We start from the raw sequence: 16,311 nt of genomic DNA, 5'->3' as shown, positions 1-16,311 counted from the left end.
GGTATCTGCCGACAACAACCATCCATGTCAATTTCCGGCGCAACCGAACCCATGTGCCCTTAAACCTTTTTTAAATTATAATTTAACCTTTTTTACATTCCAATACGTTGACTTCACTTCCCTCGTTGACTTACAGGAATCTGGAAGTAACTAACTGCCAGCAGATCTGCCCCCCTTTAAATACGAGAAGAAACTCGAAGAACAAGACGAAAAAGAAGAAGAAGAAGAACGAAGAAGAAGGCTATGGCGGGAGGGACGATCGGCCCCGTCGGAGTGTCCAAGGAGAGGGCGAAGGAGTACCAAGGGAAGGTCACGCCGTATGTGGTCATGGCGTGCCTCGTGGCGGCGATCGGCGGATCGATCTTCGGCTACGACATCGGAATTTCCGGTTAGTCCGTCGTCTTGTTCATCGGCATCGAAATTTCTCCGGATCTTCGATCGATCGGTAATTTGTAGATCGATGATTTGCAGGCGGAGTCACCTCCATGGATCCGTTCCTGGAGAAGTTCTTCCCGACAGTTTATCACAAGAAGAACTCCGGATCTGATAGCAATTACTGCAAGTACGACAACCAGGGGCTCGCCGCGTTCACTTCCTCCCTCTACCTCGCCGGCCTCGTCGCCTCCATCGTTGCCTCGCCGATTACGAGGAGCTATGGCCGCCGCGCCAGTATCATCTGTGGCGGTATCAGCTTCCTCGTCGGCGCCGCGCTCAACGCCGCAGCCGTCAATATTATCATGTTGATCCTCGGCAGGATCATGCTCGGCGTCGGCATTGGCTTTGGCAATCAGGTGATCGTCAGATTCATGATTCCTCTCGAGTTATCTTCCAAGTCCCTGAATCCTCTTTTTTTCGAAAAAATCATCATCCCGAGTTTCTATCCGATCCATAATTCCTCCTCCTTCGGTCCAAACACGAAATTTTACAATTCCTCTCCAATCACCTTCACAATTCCAAATTTCTCCGCCTTCTCTACAAGAATCTTCCCTAATTCCTCTCTATTCATCTCACCAATCCACAGCTCCTCCACCTTCTGTTCCAAAAATCAAATCCGTAATTTCTCTCCAATCTTCAAAACCAATCCATAATTCGTCCGCCTTCTGCTCCAAAAATCAAATACATAATTACTCTCCAGTCATCAAACCAATCCATAATTCCTCCGCCTTCTGCTCCAAAAATCAAATCCATGATTATTCTCCAATCATCTCACCAATCCAGAATTCATCTGCCTCATTCAAAACTCAAATCCATGATTACCTTCCAATCCTCTAACCAATCCATAATTCATCCGCCTTATATCCAAAACTCAAACCCATGATTACCTTCCAATCCTCTACCCAATCCATAATTCCGCCGCCTTAAATCCAAAAAATCAAATCCACGATTAATCAAAATCCCTTCGCCTTTTACATCCAAAAATCAAAATCCATGACTACCATCTTCTCCAACCATCAAGAAACTTCAGATAATCCTAACCGAAAAACCATCAATCTTCTTCCAAAGGCGGTGCCGCTGTACCTCTCGGAGATGGCGCCGGCGCACCTCCGGGGGGCTCTGAACATGATGTTCCAGCTAGCCACCACGCTGGGGATCTTCACCGCGACCATGGTGAATTACGGAACGGAACGGCTCCAGCCATGGGGATGGCGGCTCTCCCTCGGCCTCGCCGCCGTCCCCGCCGTCCTGATGACCGTCGGCGGCTTCTTCCTCCCCGAGACCCCCAACAATCTCCTCGAACGGGGCTTCCCCGACGAGGGAAGAAGAGTCCTGGAGAAGATCAGAGGGACCAGCCGCGTGGAAGCCGAGCTCGCGGACATGGACGAGGCGAGCCAGCTCGCCATGTCCATCAAACACCCTTTCAAGAACATACTCGAGCCGAGGAACAGGCCGCAGCTCGTGCTGGCCGTGTTCATGCCGGCGTTCCAGATCCTGACGGGGATCAACTCCATCTTGTTCTACGCGCCGGTGCTGTTCCAGAGCATGGGGTTCAAGGATCGAGCCGCGCTCTACTCGTCGGTGCTCACCGGCGCGGTGCTCTGCGGTTCGACGCTCATCTCCATTGCTACGGTCGACCGGGTCGGGAGGAGGGCGCTGCTCATCTCCGGCGGGATTCAGATGATCGTCTGCCAGGTACCACACACACTGACCCTTTATTTTTTTGCTTTATTCAATCGGTTCTGATCGGAAGTTCTCAACTTTCTGATCGGATCGGATGAGATTTCTGATCGTCCAGGACGTGACGAGACGGAAGTTCTCAGTTTCGTCGCGTCACCGTCCTGTTACATGTCCGAGGATTTCGGAAAAATCCGTCGCGTTGGTGTCACCGTCATTGTTTACGGCATCCCCGTCATGTCCCCGTCACAGGACCGCGTCACGTGTGACGGGAAAAACAACCATGCCGAGGAGAGAGAATTGGAGGGCGTACCTCCCATTATCTTTGGACGGTACCCTTTTGTGCACCCGAATTAACGCAGGGACTTTTCTGCAAAATGCCAAGAAATCTAGTTAGCGACTATACGTGGCAAAATCTCGGCCGTCGAAAAGCTTAAGTCTAATGATTTTTAAGCTTTTTTGGTCATTGTTAAGAATCCGTCATGGCTGTCATCCGTGACGGCTGTCCCCTCACATGACTTGTCTGAGTCCCTGCGTCACCGTTGCGTCACCGTCATGCCCAGTTCGTCAACCGTCACCGTCACAGGCCCCTAATTTTGTCAGCATCACCGTCACGGTGCCGTTGACGTATGATGTGACGGATGACGGCTGACATTCCCTATTTCTGACCCAAACTGCCCCTAACCATGCTTTGAGGGATTAGAGTTAGTTCCTCCACTCTGGCATGGGGCTGTTGGAAATGGGCAGTTTTCATCGGTTTTTGATTAGAAATGATTCATGTGGCCGATAGGGTGATTTCCCCACTCCATTTGGATTTCTGTCCCAAAACTGATATACTCAGTTTATATGGGATTTGGGGTGGTTGGAAATTGCTCATTGGGTCAAATTTCTACTTGAATATCTCAGCGGCTTGAGTGGGCGGTTTTGATTGGTTATTCACAAAAAAAATGGGTTTTGTGGGTAACTTGGCAATTTGGTAACTTCCTGAAATTGCATGCTCAGACTTCAAGTGGGTGGCCATCCCTATTTGTGTCTGCTGATTTCAGGGATATATTTAGGGTTTTGGGTTTAGGGTTTCGGTGATGAGCATTGAAACTTGTAGATATTGATATGTTGATGTATTGTTGGCTGACGTCAACAGGTGGCAGTGGCAGTGATGTTGGGCATGAAGTTGCCTGACTCAGGCGAGCTGTCGAAGGATTACTCCGTAGTGGTGGTGGCGGTTATCTGCCTGTTTGTGTTGGCTTTCGGATGGTCATGGGGTCCGCTGGGGTGGACGGTGCCGAGCGAAATCTTCCCTTTGGAAACAAGGTCGGCGGGGCAAAGCATCACAGTGGCCGTCAACCTGCTCTTCACATTCGCCATAGCCCAATCATTTCTCTCTCTTCTCTGCTCTCTCAAGTTTGGTATCTTCCTCTTCTTTGCCGGCTGGATCGCCCTCATGACCCTCTTCGTCGGCTTCTTCCTTCCCGAGACAAAGGGTGTGCCCATCGAAGAGATGATTTTGCAGTGGGGCAAGCACTGGTTTTGGAAGAAGATTGTGCCCCCGTCGCCTATAGATGATGACGTCAGCTATGGGAAACCCTAGGAGAAAGGCCTCCATCATTATTATCTCTTATCTATGTCCCTCTTTGTTTTTTTAATGAATAGCTTCAAGTATGAATTTCTCTGAAATGGATAGAGACAGTGGACTTTCAAAGTCAGCCACCTTCCTTGGAATATGAATTTTGGGGGGTTGCACGATTAGGTTGAAGATGACTATGACCTTGGCAAAATGCTCTTGATGGATGACTCAAGATGGGATAAAAAATATTGATGACTAAGGAATATTCTATAATATATTGCGTTAGATAATTATTACAAAAAATTGACTCCATTTAAAATTGTTGTTGATGTTAATGTAGTATCTGACTCAACAACAGATATCTGACGAGATATGTCTTTGTTTGGGGTGTGGTTTGTTTGACAAGATACTTTTGGGCCCCAAATAAATGTGGATTTCATGAAAATTGCGAGAGAAAGTCACACTTGAAAGTCAGTAAACATCCTTGTCATCAGATAATGTTTAGGATGAGAATGATTTTGATAGGGTGGACTAGATGGATATCTCTAGATGGGATCAAACTTTTTGATGGCGGCAGTGATGGAACATTTGAAAATACTTTGTGTTAAAAAATATTGCCCAAAATTTCCTTTATTAAATGATGTTGGTGTACTATCTGAAATGACAACTGCGATGTGAGGAGCTATTTGTTATCTATGTCCCTCTTTGTTTGGAGTGTGCTTTGGCTTGAAAAAATATTGGTATGCTAAGGCTATATTTGACTTTTAAGTTGTTATTTTATTTCTGCAGTGGAAAGCTTAAAATATAGATTTCACAAAAATTACAAGAGATAGTCAATCTTCAACGACAAGCACCATCCTTGTCATCCAAAATTTTGGATGTTGTTTTATAAAGGTTTTAGATGAGAATGATCTTGACAGAGTGGTGTTCATGGAAAACTCATAAGACCAAATATAATGGGTTTTATGCCATTGTTTTAATTTATACTTTAATGAAAGTATTTATAATATTTTTTCCACTACATAGTACCTTGATTAGTTGATAAGACTCATATTGGTACTTACTTGTTTGAGCAAATAATATAGGGTACGCGGTAGATCCATAAGAAGATAGTTTTTCATTGTTATAATTTTTCTAAGCCTGGAAATGAATATAAAAATAATTTTATAAATTAAAATTATATTTTAAAAGAACTTTTATCTATTTTTAAAGGATATATTTATATATATTAATAAAAAATACATAAATTACATTTCTGGCCATCAGTGGCAAAGAGCGTCGATGGCAAGACAGAACCATAACAGTGGGCCTGAGCTAAAGGTATCTTTGGGTTAAACAGATTACATTCAACCCTCTGTCTTGGCCAAAATTTAGCCAACTCTACATAATGTAATGAAACAAGGTGTTTCAAAATAGACTAGAATTTTTAATGGGACTTTAATAGGATTCATATGGGATTTGAATGGAGATGAAATGGAAAAAAAATTTAGAAGTTTAAATGGATGAAGTTTGAAAAAACATAGATAAACTAGAGATACTATTTAAATTTTGGCAAGAGAAAATTTTGGACTTGAGAAAGAGAGAGTGGTAAAAAAATGGATGGACAGAGAGATATCATGGTCAAGTGAAAGCGAAATAGAGAAAAATAGGATAAATGGATCATGCCGATGTTCTTAAATTTTCTATGCTCATGTCTTGAGCCCCCAATACATTTTACTAAACTTAAATACTGTTTCACCAGGCTCAATCATTTTTTCTTTGAAAGAAAAGGGTGACTAAGGGTTGAACATTTCAAAACACTTAATTCAATCAAATTTAACAACCAGAATCATGGAGAGCCTTCTCCTACAAGGCTACTTCTAGATCAGGTCTAGAATGTGTCAAAAAAGAGGAATAGAATATTTTATGCATAAATATTCTTTTTTTTTCCTCTTTTCTCTCCTCAACATTATTTCACGTTTTCTCATTGGTTAAATTTCAATTCCTTAGCTCCCTCCTTCAAACTTCAAATTCTTTATTAAAAGATAAGTTAGAGGAAATTTTGGAGGTATCCTGGGCGTGGCCCACCCCTCTAAGTAGTCCTTTGAAGCCCAAAACCAAAATTGTTCCATTTTAGCCCAATAGCCCAATGAAATAGCAGTAAAAACACTTGGAATGCTTGAGCCAAAGATCTTCATCCAACTTAGCTCCTATAAATTTATAAACACCTTGGAATTGAAAATATTCATTAGTTATAAAAGTGAACTGCAAAGTTTGTGTGTCAGGAGACATTGGATCTCCATAATAACCTTAAATCAAGGTACAAAATGATGAATCAAAACATCCATTTACCCAAAAAAGGCTTTGACAAACCTAATTCTGCTCAATAGATTGAATTTATGCCCTTTTTTCCTTAGCAAACTCATCCTTTTTGCATTATATCTAGATCTAGTTGTTAGAGATGGCCATGCAGTGTGGTGTAAAAATTCACACCAAGTGTAAAAGTTATCTACCCTGCCAAACTCCTTGTGGGGTGTGGTATTTGGGAAGACATCTGAAATGCACACAGCATAAAATTTAGTCAGGAATAAAATAAAAACCACGTTACCCAAGAGATAATAACAAGAGATAAATTTGGGATGAGAGTGAGATAGGGGATACATATGTGAAAGAAGAGAGACAAGAAACGAGAGAAAGAAGTGAAAGGAGATATTTGAGAAATGTGAGATAGATGATAATTGAGATATGAGAGAGAGGTGTGGAATGAGGGAAATGATAAATGAGAAAGAGAGAGGGAGATAGATGGGTAGTGAGAGAAATAAAGGGAAAATGATAAGGAGATGGAGATGGATGACAAGAGAAAGAGAGGAGAACCAAGAGAGAGATGCACAAAAATATAGATAAATGAGACATGAGAAATAGGGAGATATGATTGAATAATGTGAGTGAAAAATGGGAAACAAGAGAACGAGATGTGCAACAACACATGGGTTGCGTGATTAAAGTTTGGTCAGATTGGACCAAACTGGACCAGCAGTCCACATTTTTAGGGCAGACTGGAAGTTCCAGTCGGGTTTTGGTTCTCAAGTCAAACAGGAACCAACTCCACTAGTAGTGATAATATTATAATTACCGTCTCTCTCCTTCGCATTTTTTGCTCTCTCCTTCTCTATCTCTCTAAATCTCTCATCCCTCCGCACACACTCTCTCTCTATCTCTCACTATTCCTTAATCTCTTGCTATTTCCCTCTCGCTGTCTCTGCCTCTGTAACTCTTCATGTTCTTGTACATATCTCTCTCACTCTCCCCTCCTCACTAACTTTTATCTCTCATTATTTTCACATTCTCACCCACTTAATCTCTCAGTCTCTCATTCTCTCACTCTCTACCTCTCTTTCAATCAATCATTATCTCACTCTCTATCTCTCTCAAGCTTTCAATCTATCACTATCTCACTCCCTCAATATTTATCTCTCTCTTAGTCTGCCATTTTCTCAATCTTTCTTTCTTACTCTCTCTCTCTCCCTTACTCTGTCATTTTCTCAATCTTTCTCTGTCTCTCTCTCACTCTCCCACTCTCTCAATCTGTCTCTCTCAGTATGTCACTTGCTCAATCTGTATCTCTCCCAGTCTGTCACCCTTCCATTGATGTGGGACAAGATAGCAGACTTCATGCAATTGTCAAATTAATATAAAATTCTATAAACAAAATATTCATTGAGGGTGATCCAAATTGGTTTAATCTTGTAGAAGGGAGCTAAATCCATGAAGTAGGGATTTAACAAGAACAAACTAGGGAATGACTATGATATCCTTAACTTAATGGAAGCAGAAGATTCAACATACCTGATGAAAGTTTAACACATGGATTCATAAGGTCAACAACAAGTTAGAGCAAATTAACAATAATCTCAAAGTTAAGGTGTTACAAGGTACCTTGGAGAAGCGAGCAAATAGCTTGGTTGTTCTGATGTTGAATGACCTTAATTAATGTTGATCTGTTATTCCACAGTTGGGTATGAATGAGAGGAGAAGGTGTGGAAAACGAATGTAATTTGGAGTGAAAGATTTGGTTGGCAAGAGAAGATGTTCACATGTCACACGAGAAGGGTGGATGTGAAAATATGAAAATGAACTCACAAAATAGATAGGATAAGGCATGAGAAGGGATGAAGATATGAAGAAGGGATGAAAATGAGAGGCAAGACAGGGATTATGGGGTGAGATGAAGATGTGTGGTCAATGATGTCAAGATTTAAATGATAAGAAGACGATGGAAGAAGATAAGGAAGGGAGGAACCCAAGAGGAGTTGATCGATGTTGAAGCTTTATGCCGCAATGGTAATTTCTGTGCCCTTATCACCAGAGAATCAATCTTCTTCATTAGACAAACTTCACAACAAACTTAATAAAAAATGTTCCTACAGACAGACTCATAGACCTTTTAAAGGAAAAGGAAGTATGCAGTTACAAAGCAAATAAAACCGTAGAAGGTCTAAGAGAAAGTGGTAGAGAGAAGAGGCAGGATTGGTGGTGTATGTGGAAGAAAAATCATGGGAGAGAGGTAAGAGAGAGGTTTTAGAAAAGTCTAAGTTAGAAGTTATAGAGAAGAGAGAATGAAAGAAAATTGTAGAGGGAAGAGAGTGGAAGAATACTCAATAATGATGTGCGGTTAAGCGATGAGAGAGCAGATAGAAAGAGAGAGAATAGGTGGAGGAGAAAAGTCAAAGAAAGTGGCTGAGTGAGGAAAGATAAAAAGATACCGTAAGAGGGAGATGAGAAAAGAAAAGTCAAGGGAAATACACAGAGAAAGAGAAAGGGAGAGAGATTCAAAGAGGGAAATGTTAGACATTTCCCATCACCCTCTCTCAATCTCTCGCTCTCCCACTCGCAATCTTTCTCTCTCACTCACTCTCTCAGTCTTTCTCTCTCTCTTTCTCACTCTTGCCCTCTATCACTCTTCCTTGTTCTCATATTAAGCAGAATTTGTGTTAAATAAGTCATTTTAAGGCTTTGATTTATGCAACAAAATATATAAAATTTTCCTTAGTAAGAAGTGGGTAAGGGTTGAATCCACAAGATCAGGTAAAGAGAGAGTAAATTTTAATTCAATATATTTTAAAATATTTTTTTGGTGATATTATATTTTTCTGCATTTTTAACCATTTTATAAAGAGCTAATAAACTAAAGGATAGAAAACTAGTCAAAACTATTTTCAATAAATGAAATAAATAATTTTGTTGTTTCTAATAAGTCTTATGACTTTTATGAATTTTTGGGTATTTTTTAAGGCAAGAAATAAACTATAAGGACAAATAGAACCTTAAGCCTCACTTCACACAGTGAAATGACGACTATAGTGCAGGGACACAGACGGGACAGTTTATTCGTCCCATGATGAAAAAATCATCCCGTCCGCAAGACCGGATGAACTCCAGGACGTAGTTCATCTCAGGATGAACGGATGGAACGGTTTTTCCATCCTTGGACGGAAAAACTGTCCCTTCCTGAGGCCTTGGACGAGGGATGGTCAGAATAGGACAATTTTTTTCATCCCTCCTCATAGAGATGGACAAAAAAACTTGTCCTACACACTCTCTCTCTATTTTCTCTCTATCTCCTTTTCGTTCTGTCTTTTTGTCTTTGTCTCTCTGATTATATCTCTATTTTTCTCTCTCTGTATATCTATTTACTATATATATATCTTTATAAACTTCTATTTCTCTCTCTTTATTTCCATCTTAAATTTTCTATTATCGCCTCCCCGTCTCTGCGGTAGTGTGCACAAAATGACTGGTCTCTGAATCGAAGCAAAACCCACTAATTTAATCTGTTGTATTCAAGTTATTAGTCCAAGCCTACCTGTCCAAGAATCTGGGTATGCGCTGGCTTCTTTGAAGCGTGCCATCAACAATCTTCGCTTACATATGTCTCTTGCTACCAATTGCACACCGTTCTGATTTTATTAGTCAAAAGTCTTCATTCCCCCATTTCTTTGAAGACAATCGCATTAGTCTGTTCACAAAAGCTTTGTTCTGTTAACGATTGGACCTCAATTCACCTTCTGATCTACTAAAAATCCCATCTCAATAAAAACAACAGGTTACTTCCCAAATGCACTCAGAAAAGAGAGACAGAGAGAAACCAAAAGAAAGAGAGAGCAAAAGAGAGAGTGAAAGAGAGAGATACATATATATAGAGAGAGAGAGATAGAGATATATGTAGATAGAGAAATGAGATATAGAGAGAAAGAGATATAGAGAGAGAAGAATAAGAAAAAGAAGAAGAAACCTTGTAAACTTACCTCGACTGTCTTCAACGCGTCCGATGAGAAAGGGGGCTGTGGCCGTCCGGGGAGCAAACTACAATGATCTGAGGACAGGAGGAGCACAGAAAGGGGGCCGGTGGCGCTGCACAAGAGGGTGTGGAGGACGGGGAAGGGCAGAGAGCCAGATAGCGAGTTTCCCTGTGGAAGTTTAGGCCCTAAAAAAATTTCACTGAAAGGCATTTGCACTGTGTTCTGCATTATTTAAAACACATTTTTTCGTCTAGGACAAGGGACGGGATGAATTTTTTATTGCACGGGACAATTTGAGCAGACTTGGGATGTGGATGAAATATTCTTTCATTGGACGAATCCCAGAACGGGATGAGTCAGACGAAGCTCAGAATTTTGGGATGTCTGACGGTACAATCGTTGTCCCGTCCTGTCCATCGTCCACGTCCCGGACAATGCAGAGGTTTAATTACGACATAAACAAGTTGTGGACAAAATTGAAATTACGATACGAACGAGTAGTGGACGAAAAATGCTGAAACTTTTGAAACAGAAGGAATTTTTTAGTGCCATTTGATGCGTTGGAAAGCTTTGTATCTAGGCTATCCTATGGAATTTTTATCTAAAAAATGGTGATAAAATTCAAATCAAACATTCAGGAGATCACACAGACCTTGTCGTCACTTCCCCCAAGGGCCAAGTGGTGCTCTTTCTCCAAGAATCTTGATACCCTTGAACACTATTTTAGAAAAATAATGGATCAAAGAAATATTATGCACTAGGCCTCAAACGATAAGTTGGGAGAAGAAATCCAAGATGAGATACAAAGAGAAGGAAGAAGAGATTAAATAGAAGTGCCGTAACTCTCCCAGCCATTGGATTTAATTCCAAGTGTTTGGAGGGCTAGATAACTTGATTTCCAGCCTGGATCCACTTTCCCACCTTCCTAGATTTAAAAACAGACCTTTCAAATTCAAATTGTGGGTTAGCTCCACAATTCTTGGCTTTCGTTGACCCGGTCTTTAAGGAGGTTTGAATGGGCTTCTAGAGTGGGCTTATTATATATGGTCTTATTAGCATCTATTAGATGGCTTAGGTTTCTAATTTCCTCCCATTAATCTCAAATTCACCATTTTATCTACTACCTAAGTCCTGTTTTTTAAATAAAAGTCCAAGAAGATGTGAGAAATCTACTTGCCTTTGAGGAGGTAAGTGGGTTATTCTCAAAAATCTACAATGTCTTAGGAAAATAAATTATAAATTTCTTTTTTTATCCTTAAATTATGAATTTATGATGGTGAAAATCTAAAACTATGTGTTAAAAAATAAGTATTAAAACATAATTTTATTAACCTAATTTGATGTTATCAAGTGCCCTTATTGTTAAATAACATTAAAATTCAACTTTTATGACTTCATTTCATTATTCTTCATCATTGTATTAGAGGCAAGCTGATATCTCATATTACACCAAGACTGATGATACCAAATGAGATGTAAGTATACATTTTTACAATAAAGTCATCTTTATCGTAGAATAGCTTATTAGATAAATGATACTTATAGATGAAAAGGTCATCTTCAGTATTTGTAGAAGTAGCTGAAAATCGAGGCTTTAGAACAGAAGCTGTCGGTGCCACCTTTCTCCCCCAGATGTATGCTATCCACCTCCAAGTCAACTCAGCCACTTGTTCGTCCCCACTTGATAAAATTAAATTAATTCAATAAAAATATAATTTTATGCTTCATTTACCACTTATTTTCAGATTTGAACTTGCATTAGTATCGATTTAAGGATAAAATGATAATTTATTATATATTTTCCTAAGATTATGTATTTCATTGATTTTTGGGGCTAACTCCACCAGACTCCTTAGAGTCAAGTGGATTTCTCATATTCTCTTGAACTTTTATTTGAAACGTAGGACTCATGTAATAAAATTGTGGCTTTGAGATAAAGCAGGGAGGAAAGGAGAAAGCCAAACAATATCCTAGATAAGGATGAGTGGAAGGAGACATGGTGATGTTTGACACATACGGAGATGCCCTCTCATAGTGCACAAGTCATCAAGCCATGGACGATGAAGCTGTTTGAGAGAATGAAGGTGGAAATCATGCTTACATTATCAGAGGTCGACCGTGTGTCAATGAGGGCCGATGCTTGGATGGTGGAAAATGGTAGTGGACTTTTGGGCGTAACAGTTAATTGGATTGATGCTCTTTGGGTGTATCATGAACATGTCCTCGTCGTTCGTGAGCTCTATGGGAAGTACGACGAGGAGTCTATGGCGGAAATTCTTGTCGAGGTTCTTGAAGAATTTGGTCTCGAGTCAAAGGTGAGTAATGCTGCGAGTATTGCTTCGTGATGGAGCTGTTGAATGTAGGTTATAATGTACTTTCCATTGCAGTTGTATGCGGTGACCACTAATAACGCATCAAGTAACAAAAGAATGATGGCCATATTAGGAAGAATGTTATGTGACAAGAGGCATGGGGTTTAGTGCCAGACACACGTGCCATGTGCCGCACACATAGTGAACATTGTTGTTCAAGCTGCATTGAAGAGTTTTTCTATTCCCACTACGTCACGCATAGTGAGGGTGGAGAGTGATGTCACTATGACTGGCGACATGTATGATAATGAATAAGAGGGAAAGGAGGGGGAAGAGGATGACTCATTGCAGCGGCGCATCAGTTTGCTTGGGGACGCAATTACTAAGTGAGAAGAATAATTCGAGCCATGTGTCGAACAACAAAATGGTAGATATATTATGCTGATCATTGTTGGACACGTAAATTGAAACCACGATTGCCCTCACTTGATTGCCCAATATGATGGAGTAGCACGCTCAAGATGCTAGAAGAAGCTATTGCGAAGAGAGATTTGATTGTTGTAGGGGCTGAATTCTTCACGATCGGGGGAGCTAAACCAAAATCTCGCGTGAAGAATGGCAATTGTTAAAGGAGTTTGCCTTGCTACTGGGACCTTTTGCGTACACAACAGATCATGCCAGCCAATCGAAGGAGTCTGTTGTTGGAGATGTCCTCCTCGTGCGGACATTAATGATGACTCATAGAAGACGTCATGAAGCGAGTTGCCAAGTCCACATTGTTCACCGGTAAGAGACTACTAAAAGATGAGCGAGCATCATTGTTGGTTACATGCATCGCCATGGAGACAAAACTAGCTGACTATGAGAAGTTGTTGTGGAACAATGATGTCGTTCTCTCTGCCACGCTACTTGACCCATTTCGCAAGGGGACAATGTTTGACAAGGCATCCTATTTGAAGGTTGAATCTTTGGTTTGAGGAATTCTCCCAACTACACTAGCAGCTTTACGTGATCGATGCAACACAACCATGCCCTATCAACAACAACCATCAAAGGCTTGGGTGAGTCAGGCCCTTAGCAGTGAACCATCTATAAGAAAAACATCACCAGCCCCACTTGTGGAGGAATTTGAGACCTTCCTACGTACAGCACACCAAGGAGGGGGGAAATACTACAAGTGCCTAGTGGGGCAATAAGGGTGTTCTTGTCTGTCTAGTATTATCAAAAGTTGCATGTGTCTACTACAAGTGCTCCATCAGAATAATTCTTCTTTGCTGGTAAAAAAATTGTTACTTACGAGAGATTATGTTTGGAGGGGAAAAGACTAAATGGTACGACATTTTTCTTGACGGTTGAATTGATGTTGACTGATAACACCCTAATTTCGGTCTTTATTTCATGTTATTAGCATGATTTATGCATTTAAAAGGCTTAAATTTGGGTTGTTATCATATATTTACACAAAAATAATGCTTCCAAGTAATTTCTGTTTTTTCCCTAATTTTCTGTTAATTATATGAATTTTTAAGGATTTATTGAAGCTCGAAATAATTATTTTTGGATGAAAATGGCACATTAAAAAGTTTATTTCGACATTTATCAACATGGGACTTAATCAGGGAATTTTCTAGAATTTTCTAGAATTTTTTACGAATTTTTAGGAATTTTCTGGGATTTATTTCAAGAAGAAATGCATTTATTCTATGAAAAAAGGGCATATTTATAAGAGGAAAAAATGTATTTATGCAATTTCTAGACTTTTCGGGGCCTTTTTGCAACGTTTCGTTGCAAAAAGACCCTGAAAACAGCTCTCGGTCGCCACGGTAGGCGTAAAGATCCTATTTAAAATCATTCAGGGTTTTATTGCAATTTTTAATATATATTTTTAATGTTTTAGGAGAAATCGGAGGAGAGAGAGTGCGCTAGGGGCATATACGCAATTACTTTTGGTCAGCGTCCAAAAGCAATTCCAGGCTTTTTAAGGACTTTTCTGCAAAAAGGAGGATTCAAAATGCGCCAGCCAATGAGAGAGCGACACGTCATTGCGTGTTTAAAAACGAAACTAATAAATAAATCAATTTTAAATCCAATGGATTAAATTGGTTTAAAATTGATTTATTAATAACTTTTGATCCTGAAGTCCGATTGAGATGATTTTTTTATGGATTTGTTCGTCTTGATCCCCTCTTTCTATCTATACAGTTAGATCATTCAGATCTAGCCTACATTGATAGATAAATATTAAGTACTAAACGGGGGTAAAATGGTGATTTTTACCCTATAACCTAAGTATAAAAGCTAAATTTCGAGAGGGGGAGCTCATTCTGGATGGTGCTCTATCACAGCTGCAAGACAGGGAGGAGCTCTAGCTTGGATCAAGTTATCTGGTACTTTTTTTCCTTTATTGTATTTGAACTTTTATGCATTTTGAATGAATTAGGTTAAGTTGTTTGTTTCTTCATCTCTATTCTGATCTGAACTTCTAAATCGCTTGGCTTGAGCGGCATGTACAAGCCCTGATTAGGATTGAGAGGAGAAATTGAGGATTTACCTTGGCATTCAATTGCATTCCAAAGAAAACTCTAAAAATTTAGTTTTAATTCTTAGGAGATTAAGATTTCCCTTTTTATTTCTGATTTAGCAAATTCTCAAAACCAACCAAAACTTAAATCAAAAATTTCTTCCAACATCTCTAATTGAATTCTTTGATCCATCCAATTGGATCAATTAATTCAATCTAGAGCCCACATTTCTTCTTTTCATCTCATCTCTTCTACCCCCCTCTCTAAATTCTCACCTAATTAGGGTGACTTGATCCTCATTGAAGATCAAATTCACTCTAATTAGGATCTAAAACACCAAAAATAAAATCAAATTGAAATTCCTACTTGCCTCCCTTGGACGACACTCATACTTATCACTATACATATTAAGTAGAGTTTTATAAATTTTATTGCATAAGCCAAAAATTCACAACGACAAGGGCTAAAAAAATTTGCGTAATTTTCACCCCTATTTTCGGCTTATCATTGACCAAGATCCATTAGGTATCATTCTAATTTATCTTTGTTTATGTTAGGCATATGGATGGTAAAGTGACATGGCATTTATTTCAGATGTCGCGGTAGCTTTGGAGCGATAGGACGTATGGAAGTTGGGCTTATGATGTAGCTCGTGAAGCGTTGCAATGCTGATGCAATACGAGTCTAATTTTTTGATTTCAAACACGCAGAAAAATTTTATTTCGTTACTCTTTCATTAATATAAGTACATCATTTGCAACTGGTTGGACATGTGATGCTTTTCACTTTATATTTGAGTCTTACAAAAAACATTACCTAAGCCATATAGCCATTATAGGTGCCATGTTGTAGGCTGATGAAGTGGCAACACAACATCAATGCATACCACGTCGGGATATGCAACTACTCCAACTCCTCGCAAAGAAACCACAAGACTCAAGTGTCCACATCATCAGGTCTGATTCTGAAGCTGACGATGACAACAATGATAGGCCTGACTACAAAAAGACCACTACCAATGATCCTCAATTCTCATCAGAGCAAATTGCATTGATTCATGCCAGTTTGAGATGAATCCTTGCAAGCCTTCACTTGACTCCAGTTTACCCCATACCCGAGCCACACATCCCACTGATCTGTGATCCTTTCTCCAAGCCATGGGCTGACCACACCTACTAGACCCGCTACAACTTTTACACTGCAATGATTAACCTTGTCGAGTATCAGGTCGCCCGCATCCTCTATCAAAGGCTACCTCCATTGCCCCAAAGCTCTGGGGGGGGGGGAAGTAGATGGCTTGTGGAATGAAATCCTATGTCACCTCAATCTCACCAAATGATACTCGTTATGTTTACGTACCAAGTTTACTTTTATAGCGTACGCTTGGTTAAGTTCCCTAAGTTGACATCACTATGGAACATTAATTCAGCATTAATTGCATAACAATGTTTCATCGATCCACACTATCACATTATGCACATTGTCCATTATCTAGCCCATATTTTGACGTAGGACGACTATGG

The 16,311-nt window shown here is 40.0% G+C and overlaps 1 protein-coding gene across 1 annotated transcript; it reads left to right on the top strand.

The window, feature by feature from the left end:
• Window positions 1–201: 201 nt before the first annotated feature.
• STP7 (sugar transporter protein 7) lies at window positions 202–3,815 on the top strand. Its single transcript, XM_078583519.1, has 4 exons — window positions 202–388; window positions 472–791; window positions 1,504–2,130; window positions 3,254–3,815. The coding sequence occupies exons 1-4, from the start codon at window positions 244–246 to the stop codon at window positions 3,698–3,700; spliced, it is 1,539 nt and encodes a 512-aa protein (XP_078439645.1). The 5' UTR covers window positions 202–243; the 3' UTR covers window positions 3,701–3,815.
• The last annotated feature ends 12,496 nt before the right edge of the window (window positions 3,816–16,311 follow it).

This window comes from Wolffia australiana, chromosome 11, assembly GCF_029677425.1.
Source record: "Wolffia australiana isolate 7733 chromosome 11, ASM2967742v1".
Lineage (NCBI taxonomy): Eukaryota > Viridiplantae > Streptophyta > Magnoliopsida > Alismatales > Araceae > Wolffia > Wolffia australiana.
The sequence above is the reverse complement of the archived record's forward strand: the minus strand, read 5'-3'. Positions and strand labels throughout refer to the sequence as shown.